This window comes from Podarcis muralis, chromosome 3 (assembly GCF_964188315.1).
Source record: "Podarcis muralis chromosome 3, rPodMur119.hap1.1, whole genome shotgun sequence".
Lineage (NCBI taxonomy): Eukaryota > Metazoa > Chordata > Lepidosauria > Squamata > Lacertidae > Podarcis > Podarcis muralis.
In genome coordinates this window covers 91,668,239-91,685,775 of record NC_135657.1, presented here as the reverse complement: position 1 = coordinate 91,685,775, position 17,537 = coordinate 91,668,239, and the positions used below count along the sequence as shown (strand labels likewise).

The 17,537-nt window shown below is 43.6% G+C and overlaps 1 protein-coding gene across 15 annotated transcripts in view; it reads left to right on the top strand.

Moving 5' to 3' along the window:
• GREB1 (growth regulating estrogen receptor binding 1) overlaps nt 1-16,758 on the top strand; it is an 89,707-nt gene extending 72,949 nt beyond the window's left edge. For all 15 annotated transcript variants that reach the window (XM_077926341.1, XM_077926338.1, XM_028722556.2 and 12 more), the window contains 9 exons: nt 1,470-1,612; nt 2,569-2,730; nt 4,496-4,700; nt 5,512-5,686; nt 5,772-5,990; nt 7,514-7,649; nt 9,805-10,005; nt 10,885-11,023; nt 13,161-16,758. In XM_077926341.1, coding sequence (XP_077782467.1) covers nt 1,470-1,612; nt 2,569-2,730; nt 4,496-4,700; nt 5,512-5,686; nt 5,772-5,990; nt 7,514-7,649; nt 9,805-10,005; nt 10,885-11,023; nt 13,161-13,324 — 1,544 coding nt within the window. In that variant the 3' untranslated portion in view covers nt 13,325-16,758. The remainder of the gene's footprint in view (nt 1-1,469; nt 1,613-2,568; nt 2,731-4,495; nt 4,701-5,511; nt 5,687-5,771; nt 5,991-7,513; nt 7,650-9,804; nt 10,006-10,884; nt 11,024-13,160) is intronic.
• The last annotated feature ends 779 nt before the right edge of the window (nt 16,759-17,537 follow it).

Below are 17,537 nucleotides of genomic sequence, written 5' to 3'. Positions count from 1 at the left end.
CAATTCTGAATTAAGTAATTATGGACTTCAGTGAGACTACTAATCTCTAGCTAGTTCTGCTTTCTAATCTGGCCTTGATTGCTGTAGTCCTAAAACTCATACGACAGGGATGGGGAAGCTGAGTCCCTCCAGCCATTTTTTGGATTTCAACTCCCATCAGCCCCAACCAGCATGACCCATGGCCAGCAAAGATTGGGAGCTGGAGTCTAATAATGTCTGGAGGGGTGTAAAGGGGTACACCCTGGCCACAGCCACCTTTTCCCAGTATTTGCCTTTTGATTCCTCAAGCCCCCAGCATATGGCAGAAATTGAAAAGAAGAAGAAGAAGGGAGCAATGGGAAGTCTCTTTCTTAAACTGTCACAAAGTATGGTTGGTGAACTGTTGAGACGGATGTGCTGTAATTCGGGCACTGGTGTTGCCATCAATGTAAAGCGCTCTATTAGAGTCATGGATTCTCCCAAAGGTTTCACGGGAAATGTAGTTTGTTAAGGGTCTCCTTACAACTTTCATCATCACCCTATGTTTCCCAGGAGTCTTTGTGGGGGGAGCCATGTCTGTTACATTGGTATAAGAGCACTTTAAATGTGTGGGGCAGGATGTGACCATAATCTTGCTAAAACTACAACAATGCTGTGACTTATTTTGTGTGTGTCTGTGTGTTTGTACACACACACACACACACACACACACACACACACACACACACACAAATGCATATATCATGCACATATTTATTCTATTTATATGCATCCTTTCATCTGAAGTTGATAGGGAGGTTACAGCATAAAGCAGTAAGAAGCACACTCTGAGGAGGACTTAGCAATGCCACTAGAGGGTGCTAGTGAACAAGTTCATAGTATCATAGAATTGGAAGGGAAATCTAGTTCAACCCCCTACAGTGGGCATAAGCAAACTTGGACCTCCAGACGTTTTGGGACTACAATTCCCACCATCCCTGACCACTGGTCCTGTTAGCTAGGGATCATGGGAGTTGTAGTCCCAAGACATCTGGAGGGCCGAGTTTGCCTATGCCTGCCCTACAGGAAAATTTGTGATTTCCAAATAATATTAATATTTATAATAATCTTAGCACACGTAGCACCGTAGAGCATTCAGAGCACATTACGTTTACTTCCTCGTTTGTTAACTTTAAAGCTGAACTGAAATGGAAACAAATATGTCAGTTACAGTGACATATGGCAGTGGTTTATGTCAAACAGCATGAGAAATGTTTTTCAAAGATGTTGGTGGCTACAGAAATTATTTACATATAGACAGACGGATAGATTGAGAACAATGTTTACAGTAAACACGTCAACACTCCCATGAGAATAGCAACTTTTTTTTAAGATTCCTTTTTGATTGCAACCAGTATAATTTTGCATTCAGAAGATACTCAAGGATGGGGCAATTCCTTTGTGCTGGCCAGTGTTCACTTAACTGACACCATTAAAATATATTTGTACAGATAGTACAGCAAGCAGAAAACAAGAGGACTTGTATATGCGTCGTCAGACAACACGGATGAGATTATCCAAATACGCTGCTTACAACACTTACCATCACTGTGAGCAGTGTCATCAGTATATGGGCTTTAACCCCAGGTACCAGGTAAGACTGACAGAGCCCTTTTAGTTTTGTTTTTGTACATTATTCTCTGTCAACTGCTCTCCCATTCATCTTGGTTTGTCTTCTGATTTTTCTAAGGGTCAGGCCAACTATTTGGATGATCTCAAATATTGGCTGCCCTGTTTTAGGGCTAGATTTAATTTCTGCTGTACTTGACGGATGCTTTTAAGCTACTCCCTATAACGAATGGCTCTGCCATTGTGGGAATGGAGCAATAGAAACATTAACTTTTTTTGGAATATAACTCTGTAAGATGATCAAAGTGCCTTATTTTACTCCCATCTTCTTAAGATATGCAGGAAGGACAATTGAATGGCATTTGGCTGACTGCTTATTGGCTAACCTGAACAAAATATTAACGGAAAGAGCTGCTAGATTTTTCTTGTCTGCTGCAAAGACCCCTAAAGAGATTTTGTTAATTTAGTTGTATGTTCGTTTGTTCCTGTCCTTAGTTTATATAAGTACTATATCTTTTAACCTGATATATGTTAGAAACTTTGACCAAACTGCGGGAGGCAGTGGAAGACAGGAGTGCCTGGCGTGCTCTGGTCCACGGGGTCACGAAGAGTCGGACACGACTAAACGACTAAACAACTACAACAACATGTTAGAAACATAGATTGTCTTCATCACCATGACAAACTAACCAAAGTCCAACCTTTGACCCTCGAGCTAGAGCATCTGTGTATATAATCTAGTAATTTTTTAAAGGATGCAGTAGAACTGTGGTAGAATTAGTAAAACCCAAAAGTATCTAGTACACAAATGCCAGACGCTATTCCTTCAGAGTCTGCATTCCAAATACATCATCATAAATGGCCACTGATCTCTACATAAATGGCACTCCCTGACCCTGTTAAGATTTAATTTGCTACTACATGTGCACCAGTGCCATAGCTGGCGAGGTGAATTATGCTTCTGTCCTTCTCCCTCCTCAGCTTTATGAATCTACCCTGCACGCTTTTGCCTTTTCCTATTCCATGCTTGGAGAGGAAATTCAGCTTCACTTCATCATCCCTAAGTCCAAGGAGCACCATTTTGTCTTTAGTCATCCGGGAAGACAGCTGGAGAGTATGAGATTGCCTCTTGTCACTGATGAGGTAGGTAAATATCAGTGTGAGCCATTTTGCATTTGTACGGGGCCATGATATAAATTGCCTTCCCTGGGTTGGCTCTGCTTCTGGATAATGGTAAAAATACCCTGCTTTTCTTTCTGTATAATATCTCTGCTGCGCAGGAAGACAGCATGCAAACTGTCCAGTATTGAAATAGGCCTTTAGCAGAGCTGCAGAGCTCTTTGGAGCACGTCTTAGGATCACCAAAGAGACAAAGCTCCCCATATATTTTCAGATGTGCATCATTAAAATATGCAAAGTTGTAAAATGTTACTGCCAGGAGAACTGCTTGCCAATGGTCTTAAGAAGAGAAGCTCTTTTTTTATACTGACTTTAGCTGGATAGCTCGGTTGGTTACAGCATGGTGCTGACAACGCCAAGGTTGCAGGTTTGATCTCCGTATGGGACAGCTGCATATTCCTGCATTGCAGGGGGTTGGACTAGGATGACCCTCCAGGGTCCCTTCTATGAGATATCTACCTTGAAGGCAATGGTGTAGTAGAGGAGAGAAGGAGTGATGGGCAGGGACAAAGTGGCACCCCTTATTTCACAGCAGGGATGACGACTTCCTCCTCCTCAGGTACAGTTTGCCAGTCCTCTGCCTGCCAAATAAATAGGCTTTTTATTGGAGAGACACCCATCCATAAGCTAAGCATATGGAATATTACATTAACATGCATGGCTAAGCATTGTACCACCACTTCTTTTGGGGGGAAATTATGAAGACCGTTTATTATGACCACCTGCAATGTCACTGAAAACAGGAAACTTTTGAGTCTACCATAATATTTCATCAGGCTGAAAATTAAGCAAAGCGGGAGTTCAGGAGACGGGGGGGGGGGGGAAGTTTGGTATTGAAGCAATAGTGTCTGGATTGGTCAAAGTTCAGTTTCGTTGTATAATTCTAAAAGGGTTTAAGGGCTTCGTTATGAAGAGCACTTCAGAATTTATTACTTCACTCTGCTCGGTGTCATGACATAGTTAACTGTACAGTCCCTATCTCTTGAAGGAGGATAGAGGATGGTGGAACCATTGCCACACTCAGTTCTCCCAAGGAATGCTTTAAGGCAAACCACCCCTGCTTCCTTCACACACCTCTCTGGCCTTTGGGTTGGCAGCTGGGGAACCAAATGCTCTTCAGAGGGCTCTGAGACCTCAGTTCATTTGTCTCAACCTGGGGTTGTATCAAATTGCGCCTCTTCGATCCAGCAGAGGCTTCCATGACACAAAAGTGGGGTGTTCAGTACAAAATTCCTGAAATGCTCATCCAACAATGAATGCAATAAGTGAAGTGATCCAGGCATTTATAGTCATACCTCGGGTTTAAGTAGCTTTGGGATGAATATTTTTGAGTTGTGCTCCGCGGCGACCCGGAAGTAACGGAGTGTGTTACTTCCGGGTTTCGCTGCTCCCGCATGCGTGGAAGCGGCAAATCGCGACCCGCGCACGCACAGACGTGCGGACACGGGTTGCGTTCGCTTCTGGATGCGAACGGGGCTCCAGAATGGATCCCGTTCGCATCCAGAAGTACCACTGTATTTCATTTCATTTCATTTGGTTTCTCATGAACGTATTGACATTTTTGGCTAGCAGGTAAGCTGTTCAGCTATGTGTAAATTGGTGGAAACCTGTTGATTACAATGAAACAATGTCAGTATATATAGTTGTTGACCCTCCTCTCTCTCTCTAGCTTTTTTGTTGTTGTTGCTTATATTAACCACCATAATAACACAGATTCCTAACTTTGTAGAGCCAAGATTATATAAAGACCCCTACTTTTACTCCCACAACTGGACGTCACGAACATGGACTTTTTAACCTTTACCATGCAATGGATGGGGCCAGCCATTTGCACATCCTAGTCGTCAAAGAGTACGAAATGGCAATATATAAAAAATACTGGCCCAATCACATCATGCTTGTTCTGCCAAGTATTTTCAACAGTGCTGGAGTGGGTATGTATATGGTGAAATTCTTGGCTGCGTGAATGCAGTGAGGTCTAAATGGCAATAATTTTTTGCATAATTAAATAAAGCCTTGGTTGGTTATAGGAGTGGCTTGCCTGGTGGGATGGAACCAAAACAATAGCTTCCTGGCACCTTTTTGGAGGGGAACGTAAGAACGAATTAAGAGACTGGCTGCTGGATCAGACCAGTGGCTCACCTAGTTCAGTATTCTGTTCTCACAGTGGCTAACCAGCTGCCTATGCGAAATTTTCAAACAGGGTATCAAAGTGGATTGTGAAATATCAAAACAAGCATGGATAAAACAATAGTCCACCACTGAAACACAATCACCAGGCTAAAACAGCATCAAAGTGCAGGAACGCAAAGAGTCGAAAGTAACACGCAATAGATTAAAACCAGCAACATCAGAATCAAAAGCTTATTTAAATAAAAATTTATTCAGATGCCAGCAAAGCACAAAACAGAGAGGAAGATAATCTAACCTCGCCCTTCAATATGTCAAAATGACATACACATATTCAAATTTAATCAAGTAATGAATCAACTAAAAGGCAGGTGCTTAATCACTAAGCAATGCCATCATTTACATGGCTACTCAGAAGTAAGCCCATTACATTTAGTAGGACTTACTTCCAGGTTTCAGTCTAAAAATACTTGAATTTGCTGTCAGCCTTAGAATAAAGCAAAGTCGAGTGTGTGGGTGAGAGATACAGCAAAAGATTTCTAGATAAAATGTTGATTTCAGTTCTCACGTTACAGTGTGTGGTTTGCTTCTCTCTTTTCTGGCGATTGGTTTTAGGCGCTGCTCACTTCCTAATAAAGGAACTGTCCTACCACAATCTGGAGCTTGAGCGAAATCGGCAGGAGGAGCTAGGCATTAAGCCCCAAGACGTCTGGCCTTTCATCATCATCTCTGACGACTCCTGTGTCATGTGGAATGCTGTAGAAATGGATTGCTCAGGTGACAGAAAAAGGTAAAGCGCAGTTTCTTTGGGATGGCATATTGACTGGGCTTCCTCGAACGATCAGATTTTGAACTGTTTCTCTGGCCACTTGCAGTGAATACACATGGACTGAAAGGAACATTTCCTTGAAGCAAATTCTTCAGCATATTGAATCAACTCCGGATGTCACCCACTATGCCTTGATTGGGATGAGGAAGTGGTCAAGTAAAACCAAGAGCAGAGAGATCAAGGAGCCGTTCTCTTGCTGCCATGTTCACGATTTTATCATGCTGAACGTGGACCTAACGCAGAACGTTCAGTATAACCAGAACAGGTGAGGCAAGGCTGATGAAGTAGATTTTTGTCTCTGATAGCATAAGCCACACTATATTTGATAGTCCCTAAGGAGCTATAGGGATGCGGGTGGCGCTGTGGGTTAAACCACAGAGCCTAGGACTTGCCGATCAGAAGGTCGGTGGTTTGAATCCCCGCGACTGGGTGAGCTCCCGTTGCTCGGTCCCTGCTCTTGCCAACCTAGCATTTCGAAAGCACGTCAAAGTGCAAGTAGATAAATAGGTACTGCTCCAACAGGAAGGTAAACGGCGTTTCCGTGCCCTGTTCTAGTTTGCCAGAAGTGGCTTAGTCATGCTGGCCACATGACCCGGAAGTTGGACGCCGGCTCCCTCGGCTAATGAAGCGAGATGAGCGCCGCAACCCCAGAGTCGGTCACGACTGGACCTAATGGTCAGGGGTCCCTTTACCTTTACCTTAAGGAGCTATAACCTCCCTCTGTTGTTTTAGAGTTTCACTGACTTCTAATGCTTTTCTAGGCCCTGTTTGTAGGTCAAACGTGATGGTTTTGACCCCCAAGCCCTAAATGGCTTGGGACCCCAGTACTTAATGGAATGTCTTAGAAGTACCCACACATACCCCAGATCATCTACAGAGGCCCTTCTGTATGTGCTCCCTCATTGTGAAGTAGAGAGAAGGTATTTGCAATGATACCCCACATTTGTGGAATGTTTTCCCTAGAGATGCCTGTCTAGCACCTACCATTAATGTCTTTTCAGCACCAGGTACATAATCACCTGTCCTTCGGGGGCTTCTGACATCTTCTCAATATCTTGCTTTTAGTCTGTATTCAGTTGACAGTGAACAGTTTTAACTGGTGTGTGTGTGGGGGGGTGTCTTTTAATTTTTATATGATTGTGTTGGTGTCAATATTCATTTATTTCTGTTGCTTCGCTTGATTGATATCGTAAGTTTGTATTTTGACATATTGCTAATTCTTCTTTTGATGTGCCGTCAATTCTTCCTTTGCACATCGCCTACAGGCTTGTTGCACGATGCAACGGAGACACATAACTAATGAAATGAAATAAACAAACTAGATGTGATGATTAATGTGTCTTTGCATTTAACTTGCATGTTAAAACAAATGCAAATGGCAGTTCTTAGGGGAGGTGACAATTACCAGGATCTTGGCAGGTGGCGAGGAGGAAGTTTTTACTTTTCCTCTCCTGCTGTAGTCCTGATGAAAATAGCTTCTTTAATCCCTCACTGGCATCATGTGCAAAAGTTTTCCATATCACACCTGGCTTAGTTAATTTAGAATATATATATATAAACAGCTTATCTATGTGGGGCTTGGTCCTTAATCTCACAGCGGCACTGCCCGCCAGAGCACTGATTCCCCTTTTCTGTCAAATGTCATGCTTGAACCAGTTTCCTTGATGTCTTGGTTTACACTCTTCCTTTTAAAACTGTATCCACCATTGTGATTTCTGTGCAATTTGAAACACTTCAGCTAATGAAGGCCAATTGCTTCTTGCATTCTGCGTCCCCTCCGCCTGACAGGTTTGTGTGTGACGATGTGGACTTCAACCTGCGTGCACACAGCGCTGGCCTCCTGATCTGTCGGTTCAACCGATTCAGCGTCATGAAGAAGCAAATTGCCGTTGGCGGGCAAAGGTCCTTTCATATTAAGTCAAAGGTCAGAATTCGGAAACTTCTGCGAAATCTCCCACTTTTTGTTTCATTCTTATAATACAGTGGGGCGGTTGGGGGGGGGGAGGAAAGACATTGGTGCGACGGGCAAAGTTACTCAAATGTGCATATAGGCTTGTTTTCAATTTTCATTGGGAATATGTGAGACAGATCCTGTTCAGCCTTTCCAAACCTCCCCTGATGAGGGAAGAATGCAAACTCTTATCTGCTCTGTTTCATCCTCCTCACCTGCCATGCTGCCCTCTATGTTTCAGAGCAGCCTTTCTCAACCTGTGGGTCCCCAGATGTTGTTGAACTACAACTCCCATCACCTCTAGCTAGCAAGGCCAGAGCTCAGGGATGATGGGAGTTGTAGTCCAACAACATCTGGGGACCCACAGGTTGAGAACTGCTGTTTTAGAGGATGATAGTCTGCTGTGGGGAGAGCCTTTGTATTTATTTAGAATCCAGATTATGTAGGTCACAGCCAAGAAGAAGAATGATAAGCATTATTTTATCGTTGTTTTTCTTTGTTGCATGCTCTGTAGCAATTGATAAGAAGCTTATTATTTGAGAAGTTGTTCTTGTTTTTGTAAGTGTATACAGTGGTACCTTGGGTTAAGTACTTAATTCATTTCGGAGGTCCGTTCTTAACCTGAAACTGTTCTTAACCTGAAGCACCACTTTAGCTGATGGGCCCTCCTGCTGCTGCTGCGCCGCCAGAGCCCGATTTCTGTTTTTATCCTGAAGCAAAGTTCTTAACCTGAAGCATTATTTCTGTGCTAGCGGAGTCTGTAACCTGAAGCGTATGTAACCCGAGGTACCACTGTACCATTCCAGGAAGAGGCTGGTTCCCCCCCCCCCCCCAAAAAAAAGAAAGCCTGAGTGATTCTTAGAGGGGAGGCTGGTAGCTTCATGCTAGTGCACCAGCACTGCTTGCAGAAGCTGCCAGGTTCAGTCCTCAGCACCTCCAGGTAGGCCCAGTCTGAAATCCTGGAGAGCTCCAGCCCGTGAGTGTGGACAGTACTGAGCTGGACAGATGCACGGTCTGACTCAGAACAAGTCCGCTTCCTGTGTCTCCCTATGAATGGCTCATAAGTGGTAGTGACACAAGTAAGGGCCTGTGCTGTTGAAGTCAAAACTCTCATCGGTAGGACGTTCTCCTGCTGACACATGCTTAATTAGAAGGGCACATGCGTCCAAATGATGGGAAGCCAGATCGTATGAGGTTCTAAGTCACGTGGGGAAAGCTGTCCCTGAGTGGAGGCTCCCCACTGCATAGCTTCACCACACCCCACACCCTTAATACATGGAGAGCATTGTGGCCAGGTGGCAGGGAAGTGGTGGAGGGCATGGATGATTTAGCAGGGGGTTGGACTAGATAACCCATGGTGTACCTTCTAGCTCTGCAGTTCTATGATTCTATAGGCCAGCTAGTCATGTCTTCTTCGCTCTCCCCTCTTTGCTATACTAATCGAAAGAGGTCTTGAGCCAGTGTGGTGTAGTGGTTAAGAGTGGTAGACTCGTAATCTGGTGAACCGGGTTCGCGTCTCCGCTCCTCCACATGCAGCTGCTGGGTGACCTTGGGCTAGTCACGCTTCTCTGAAGTCTCTCAGCCCCACTCACCTCACAGAGTGTTTGTTGTGGGGGAGGAAGGGAAAGGAGATTGTTAGCCGCTTTGAGACTCCTTTGGGTAGTGATAAAGCAGGATATCAAATCCAAACTCCTCCTACTCTTCTTCTTCTTCTTCTTCTTCTTCTTCTTCTTCTTCTTCTTCTTCTTGAAGACCTGAACAGGACCATATATTTGGTTGTTTTTTATTAGAAGAATTTCATTTATAAAAAAGATATAGAGTGAGAAAAGAAAGAAAGAATGAGAATGAAGGGGGGGGGGAATACTGTTACATTATCATACATGAATATACAGATGTGTATATCATCATTATCCTAATCCACATATAATTGTCAGCAGCCTAATAAATTCTGTGTAAACTCACTCCAAATATCATTGTATTTATCCAAAGAATGTCTGTGGTCAATAAGCTGTCCGCCCATATGTGGCCAGTGTTGTCACTGGTGTTAATTGTATTAACCTGTAGGGAGCTTTCCCTTGCGTTTTTAATCTAAATGTCACACTCCCCCTGTATCGCGCGTCCATTTTAGGTGTCGGATAACCCCGTTTCGATCGCCCCAGCTCAGTACATATGCGCTCCCGACAGCAAGCACACCTTCTTGGCTGCTCCTGCTCAGCTGCTGCTTGAAAAATACCTCCAGTATCACAGCCATCGCTTCTTTCCTCTCTCACTGAAGAACTACAGCCATCCGGTGCTATCTGTGGATTGCTACCTTAATTTGGGACCCCAGGTAATGCATTTTGCTTGTTTGTTTGTTGAGTATGATAAACAGCTTTCTTTGTCTCCCTGTGCATGATTCTTAAGTGGTCCAAGTGAAAGCATGTGCTTCAGCAGTTAAAACTCTCGCCTGTAGGACGTTCTCCTGCCAACACATATTTAAGTGGAAAAGCACATGTGTCAAAGTGATCAGGTTCCAGCGCAGGTGCAAGGAGGATGAGCTGTTCCTTCATGCTGCTCTGAGGAACCTCATGCACATGCTGTGAGCTGCAGCTTCAGTGCCATGTGGCATTGGGAAAGGCCATCACTTACAGTTGTGATGGCGCAAAACAAATTTTATTTTTTTCTGCCATACTCCCTTCCTCTTCCCCCCACCAGCAGATGTTCAGAACCCCCTGCCCAACCAAAAAGAAAAACCCAGAAGAAACCAAAGTTGGGAGCAACCCAATACCCCCTTTGGTTCCCAGATTTATATAATAATAATTTATTATTTATACCCCACCCATCTGGCTGAGTTTCCCCAGCCACTCTTAGAATGCCATGGAGAGATGGACTGGGAAGTCCTAGGAAAAGGGATAATATATGGATATTGAATGATGATGATGATGATGATGATTTATTACTTATACCCCACCCATCTGGCTGGGTTTTCCCAGTGTATATGTCGTAAAAATACATAAATGATTTAAAAAAAATAAAACAAATTTTATTCACCACGACAACCCCCAAATGGCATACATTTGCTACGAAAGAGTCACACAGTGTTTCAAAATGTTCTTATTCTGAATGGTTGCAGATGTTTCTTTGGGTGCAGTAGTTTGATCATGCTAAAATTAGCTGTGCTTTAGACTAAGGGGACCATAATACCTGTCTTTGTTCCCCTTACAATCAGATTGCAGTTTGCTATGTCAGCTCCCGACCTCATTCTCTGAATGTGACTTGCTCTGATATGATATTCAGTGGACTACTGCTGTACCTCTGTGATTCCTTTGTGGTAGCAAGCTTCTTGAAGAAATTCCACTTTCTGAAAGGTAAGAACCAAGTATTGCCGACACACCAAGCTATGACTTGTTTCTGACATCTTTGCTGTGAGAAAGAGGGCGGAGGGGACATTCTGATCCAAGCCTAACTAACATTTGTAGATATATTGATGCCAGTTTTGTTTTTGTTTTAGTTATTTAAAATATTTTGATGTCATAAAATGAACAGGTCAGAATTTGGTGCCACCATCGCTCCCATTCACAATCTTGCTGCGGTTGGGAAGACTTGTATGTGTGATCCATAAAAAAGCTGTCTTCTACCAGGTCAAACTATCTAGCCCAAGGTTCCCCAATCTTTGGGTCTCCAGCTGGTTTTGGACTACAATTGCCATCATCCGTGACCACTGCTCCTGCTAGCTAGGGATGATGGGAGCTGTAATCCAAAAACAGCTGGAGACCCAAGTTTGGGAAACCCTGATCTAGCCCAATGCCTATTCTAGCAGCTGTTTTCCAAGGTCTGAAGCCAAAGTCTTTCCCATCACCTACCTCCCCACCTTTTGAAGTGGAAATACCAGTGACTGAACATAAACATTTTTCTGGCATTCAAAATCCAGCAAACATTAGGAATTCAGATTTGCATCCTCTGTGCATAATAACATAACGCTTATGAGAAAGAGGAGCTCCTGGGAAAAGGGGCTGGGAAAAGTGCTGGGATAGATATTGCCTGGGGAGAAGGAAAATGCTTAGCAGGAGCCAGGGCATGGCACAAGGCCAAGTATTCACTCCAGTTGTCAGCAAGAGCTCTGAGTGCTCCAAAGATAATTTCATAATGCCTTGCTCAACAAAGGGAGGAAGATTTAATAGGAGTAATTACTTTGCAAATGGGGGAAAGTGTGATTCCAATCCTATGCCAGATGTGGGCAGAAGGAGGGGCACATTAGCCAGTTTCCAGTGGAACCCCTGGAAGTTGTAAGCAAAAAACCCTGGGCAGTCTATCCCCTTTAAGACTGCTTTCCCCCTTTGAATGGCACTTGTTGTTTTAAATTGTTATTTAATTGAGAGATTAGATTATAGGCCTATGTTGCTATCTATACTGACCTTATTGTTGCATGGAAGCATAGAATTGTAGAGTTGGAAAGGACCCTGAGGATCATCTAGTCCAACCCCCCTGCAATGCAGGAATAGGCAACTGTGTCCCATAAGGGGATTGAACCTGCAACCTTGGTGTTATCAGCACCACGCTCTCACCAACTCAGCTATCCTGGCTGCAACTCAATTTTATTTGCAGTTATGCGCTCTATGATTGTAAGCCACTTGGGGCCTCTCCAAATGTCATTTTCATCACCCACTCATGATTACCGTATTTTTTGCTCTATAAGACGCGCCCAACCATAAGACGCACCTAGTTTTTAGAGGAGGAAAACAAGAAAGCAACACAAAGCCTCTTGAGCAAAGAGGCAGGAGTGCTCCTGCTGCGCTCAAGAGGCTTTGCGTTGCTTTCACTGAAGCCAGAAGAGCAAGAGGGATCGGTGCGCACCTTCTGGCTTCTGGGATAGCCGTGCAGCCTCTTCAGGGCAGCGGGATGAAGGCTCCCCACTCCCATGAAGAGGCTACGCACGGCTAAGCCAGAAGCTAGAACAGCGAGAGGGAGCGCTGCGCAGCAATCCCTCTTGCTGTTCTGGCTTCTGGCTTAGCCGCACAGCCTGCATTCACTCCATAAGACACACACACATTTCCCCTTACTTTTTAGGAGGGAAAAAGTGTGTCTCCTAGAGCGAAAAATACGGTATTTGTGCCCATGATGCTATCAGGGAGGCCAAAAACAAGATCTCATTTTCATTACTATTTGTGCCTGAAAACGTTTGGGAGCGGTTATACCGCTCATTTCTAGTCAGTGCATATCCTGTGTGCAGTGCATATCCATGCTGTTCACCGTGTTCTGGGTTTTTCTTTTGTCTCACTTTGGTTGCAGTAATGTGGTAGCCCTGGGGAAGCATCACAGGACTAATAAAGCAGAATAAATCCACTGTTGATGTGCTATTAACTCTTGCAGAATATACCTGCAATAAAACGCCATTCCAGGAGGCCTTTGCAGCCAGTTTTTTTTAAAGCAGGAAATATAGAAAGTGATGCACACATGACAAAAACAACAACAACCAACAACCTATAATAATGATAATTTCCACAGGTGCCACTTTATGTGTCATATGCCAAGACAGGAACTCGCTGCGCCAAACAGTCGTCCGACTGGAACTCGAAGACGAATGGCAATTCCGACTGAGAGACGAGTTCCAGACAGCCAACGCCAAAGAAGACAAGCCCCTCTTCTTTCTGACGGGACGGCACATTTGATGGGAAATGATCACGCGGCATAAGAAGCTGGCTTTTCTCTGACCAAATAAAATGAGTTGCATGAAAGAAAAGAGGGAGGGGGGAAGGAGAACTGAGCTGTTTACACGATGTTTGCAAAAGAAGCTGCTTCGTAGGAACAAAAGTTAGGCGATTTTGAAATATTTGTATTAAAGTTATATTTTATTTGACCAATTTATGTTTATAATTCCAAAATTTTGTTCGTAACCTTTTTGTAATTTAATGAACTTGAGAAAGTGACTCCCGTTATATTGAGGATGGAGCTACTGCGTAATATTTCTGTTGTTTCCCCCTTTTTTGTTTTTGCTGTATATATTTTACAAACTGTTTCGGTACCAGACACTTGTGGCACAGCTTCAAAATTGTGAGATGTAGATGTAGATTCTCTCCTCTGTGTTTTTGTAAACCTAGGGTGCCAGCGTAGTAAAAAAAGAGAGGAAGTTTCATTCTTAGAAAATTGCTACTGATTAGCAAATATAGCATTGCTGATCTGCTCTATGTAGAGTGCTAAAGGCAAAATTAACTGGGATGTTCCCCAGTGCATACCCCATGGAAATGAATGGAATGTGCTCAAGAGCATTCATTTCGTGACAGGTATACATAGGAGAACATCCCAGTGGAGAGTGCCTTATATACTTATTATAATGAAAGCTTGCTTTCCATCCTAACCTCAGGACTGCTGGCTGCTTTGCATAATTTTTAAGAGGCAGACTTTTTGTAATATGTAGAAATGTATTATAGTGACCTTTTCTGATTTATTGAGAATATTGAAAGCGGACGGTTGGAGTTGCTTTTAAAAGTCTGAATGTTTTAGTAGGTAGGAAGGCGTCTGAATGAACTGGTGATTAGTTAAAGGAAGTGTTAATATCAAATTGTTTTTTAAAAACAGATGGTTTGTTGCACTGCCCATCCTAAGACATCTCAGGTTTGCTGTGCAAATAAAAACAACACCTAGGGTGCATTTAATAGTTCTCTGATATTTAACAGCGCCCCTCATTAAGTGGTTTCTTGTTTGGGGTTTGAGGTTTCTTTTGTAGGAATACATAGAAATCAGTCCATCAGTAAAACTTTTCAAAAATAATAGTGAGGTAATACCTTAATTTTGAGTATGACCAACCAAAGCATCACAAAATATTTCTCAAGCTTTCAAGTATCTCAGAGCTTTTTTCAGCTGGATGTTAAACAAAACAAGTGGGTTGTCCCCTTTTCGCCTTCCCCAAAATTGGGAGGAGGGATTTGGGAGGGAGGAAGCCCTAAGGGTTAAATACCATCTCCCCACTCACTTGACTCCTGGTCATGATTCCCTCCCCAACTTTAGAAAAGAAATGGATTAGAAAAAATGCTATTGGAAACGGAACGATGAAAGTTGATTCTTCAAGAGGATAGAAGGGCCATAGAGAAGGAAATGGCTGGAGCTATCTATACCAGCCCCAAACCTACTGCATCTGCTATCTTTTCACTATACTAAAAAAAAAGGGGGGGAGTTTCTGAGCTTGTGGGGAGGGGAAGCAAACAGGGGAAAGGTGTTTTGATCATGATACCATGCCCCATAAAAAGAAAAGCAGCCTTGATTTGATTAGATAGTGCTGGATGCAAAACGGGTTGCAGATTGAACCAAGAGGTACTGAGACAAAGAGGCAATGGCTGTCCCATCCCTGAAATTGTAGAAGTTAGCAGTGGTTCAGATCTGCCTCTTTCACTGAGTGGAACACATAGAGCCAGTAAGGGACCATGCAGTGGGGCAGAGCTGCAGAACCACCTTCTTGACACTGGTACTGTCACTGCTTACCTGGTTGGGGAGGGGTTGGAAGGTGGCACGGTTGGGGGCATGTGAGTGCAGCAGTAGGGGCATTCCTGAACATGCCCCCCTCACCACCTTAGTTAAGCAGCAGCAATGCCAGTATTGGGAGGGCAGTTCCACTCTACCACATGTGCCATAATTGTGCAGATCCTTTGTAAGGCAAAGAGCACAAGTAAGAGGGAAATTAGCGGGAAACTAATTTTGGGCTAATTTCGAATCCCCGCAACGGGGTGAGCTCCCGTTGCTTGGTCCCCGCTCCTGCCAACCTAGCAGTTCGAAAGCATGTCAAAGTGCAAGTAGATAAATAGGTACCACTCCAGCGGGAAGGTAAATGGCATTTCCGTGCGCTGCTCTGGTTCACCAGAAGTGGCTTAGTCATGCTGGCCACATGACCCAGAAGCTGTACGCCGGCTCCCTTGGCCAATAAAGCGAGATGAGTGCTGCAACCCCAGAGTTGGCCACAACTGGACCTAATGGTCAGGGGTCCCTTTACCTTTACCTTTTTAATTTTGGGCTGGCCTTAAAGCACACAAATTGCAATTGTGAAATTGTAAGTAGGATCCTCTGTAGGTCAAAAGACATGCACCTGCTGCTTAACCTCTGTATTGAAACTCCTGCACTGTTTATGGCTGTCCAACATTGTCCAAATATCTGTTCCACTTGTAGAGGGCTTTCCATCATTGCAGTGACTTGGATCCTCAACTTTTGCATCCTCCTTTGGTTCCTGAGAGGAGGAAGAGGGCTGAGGCAACATGCCTTGATTTTACATAAACCTGTAGATATTTTTAAAATGCTCTTTCAGTTTGACTGTGTGTCTCTTCGCCACCCTGGCAGCCACTGTTGTTATAGATTATAGCCAAAGTTTGGGTTTTTCCTACATGGTCAAATCTTTTCTGTAGGAACTCCCCCCCCAAAGGAGTAATGTAACTCCCCATCTCAGATCCCATGTTTCAGATCTGCTCTTACTGCTCTTACATGGTTCAGGATATTGGCGTAACAATAAAGAAAAGAAATCCCTGTTCCTTCCTAATGTATTTATTAAGGGTGCTGGGGGTGGTTAGGACCATCTAGACAAGTACCATTGATCCTATTGTCACATATGAAAGAGCCTTCACAGTCATTGCATGGTTCTGACACCTATTTCATGTTGTAAATTCTCAGAGCTGGTGCAGTAGGCTTGGTCCAACAAAATTGGAGTTTCTTACTTGGCAGCATCTAGCCCAAGGGGGGAAATGAAGGGTCTCCCCCAAAGCTCACTATAAGTCAGTGAACATTGACAGCTTTAGGTTTTGCCTGCTCGGGTGAAATGTTATGGGTGGTGACTCTTCCACCTTATAAAAATGGTCATGTGGAAGTCTAATGACTTGCTTTCATTTGAGGCTTAGACTTGGAACAATGAGCCTGCCACCGTGCCGCAGATGGAAGTAGGAATACCCTGGGGTAACAGGGCATACCTCACAATGCACCAACTCATGGGAGGAAGGACCAAAACTATGTCCATGTGGTAGCTACTCTATCCAGCAAGCTGTTTTCGATCCCATCCTGATCAGCTTATGTAATGTGATTTGTCTTTTGTCTGGTTTGGTTACTCAGTTAATAAATATTTTCAGTTTTGGCTTTTGAAGTTGAATGCTTCTTTAACCTTGACTCGCAAATAGTGATGGGAAGCCTTTCAAAAGAAACCAGAAAAATTGGGGGGAAACCCCAGGTTTCCTCCCATTTCCCCCCAAAGGCTTTGGGAAAAAAAGGAAAAAAACCTGGTCGCCCCCCCCCCCATTTTTTCTGGGTTTTTTCCAGGTCTTCCCATCTCTACTCCCAAATCTTGATTACTCTTGAATTTGAAGTCAATAATGTTAAGTCTCTGTGCACACAAAAATAGGTACTTCTGAATATTTCTCCCACTCACCCCTAACCAATTTGATTGCACCACTAGTGGAGTAATTGCCAAATTAGGATAACATGGTTGTTGTTTTTTTAAAGCAAAATCAAGCTGAACTTGTTTGGGCATTGTGGTCAAATACTGAACTCCACAAAATGTATACAGTCACCATTATTTATTCAGCACTGACTCTGGGAATCAGCTTGTAACAGCTCACTATAAATAGTAACAGTAGTTATATAACCTGGTGGAAAGATTTCACATCCTTTACACATGGAACAACAGATGTATCAATAAAGATTAGTGCACCAGTCTGCATTTCGTTTCCATGAGTTATAATTATGGAGCTGACTTGATTGACTTAAGAGATGCATCAGGACAGAACGGACTGGGACATTTAACCAGAATTGGTGCAAAACAGAATCACAATGTGGGCATTTCAGCAGCGAGAGCTTTGACCCAGCGAGAAATCATTGCAGTTTTTAAGGATGCAAAGCATACTTCCAAAGGCAGAT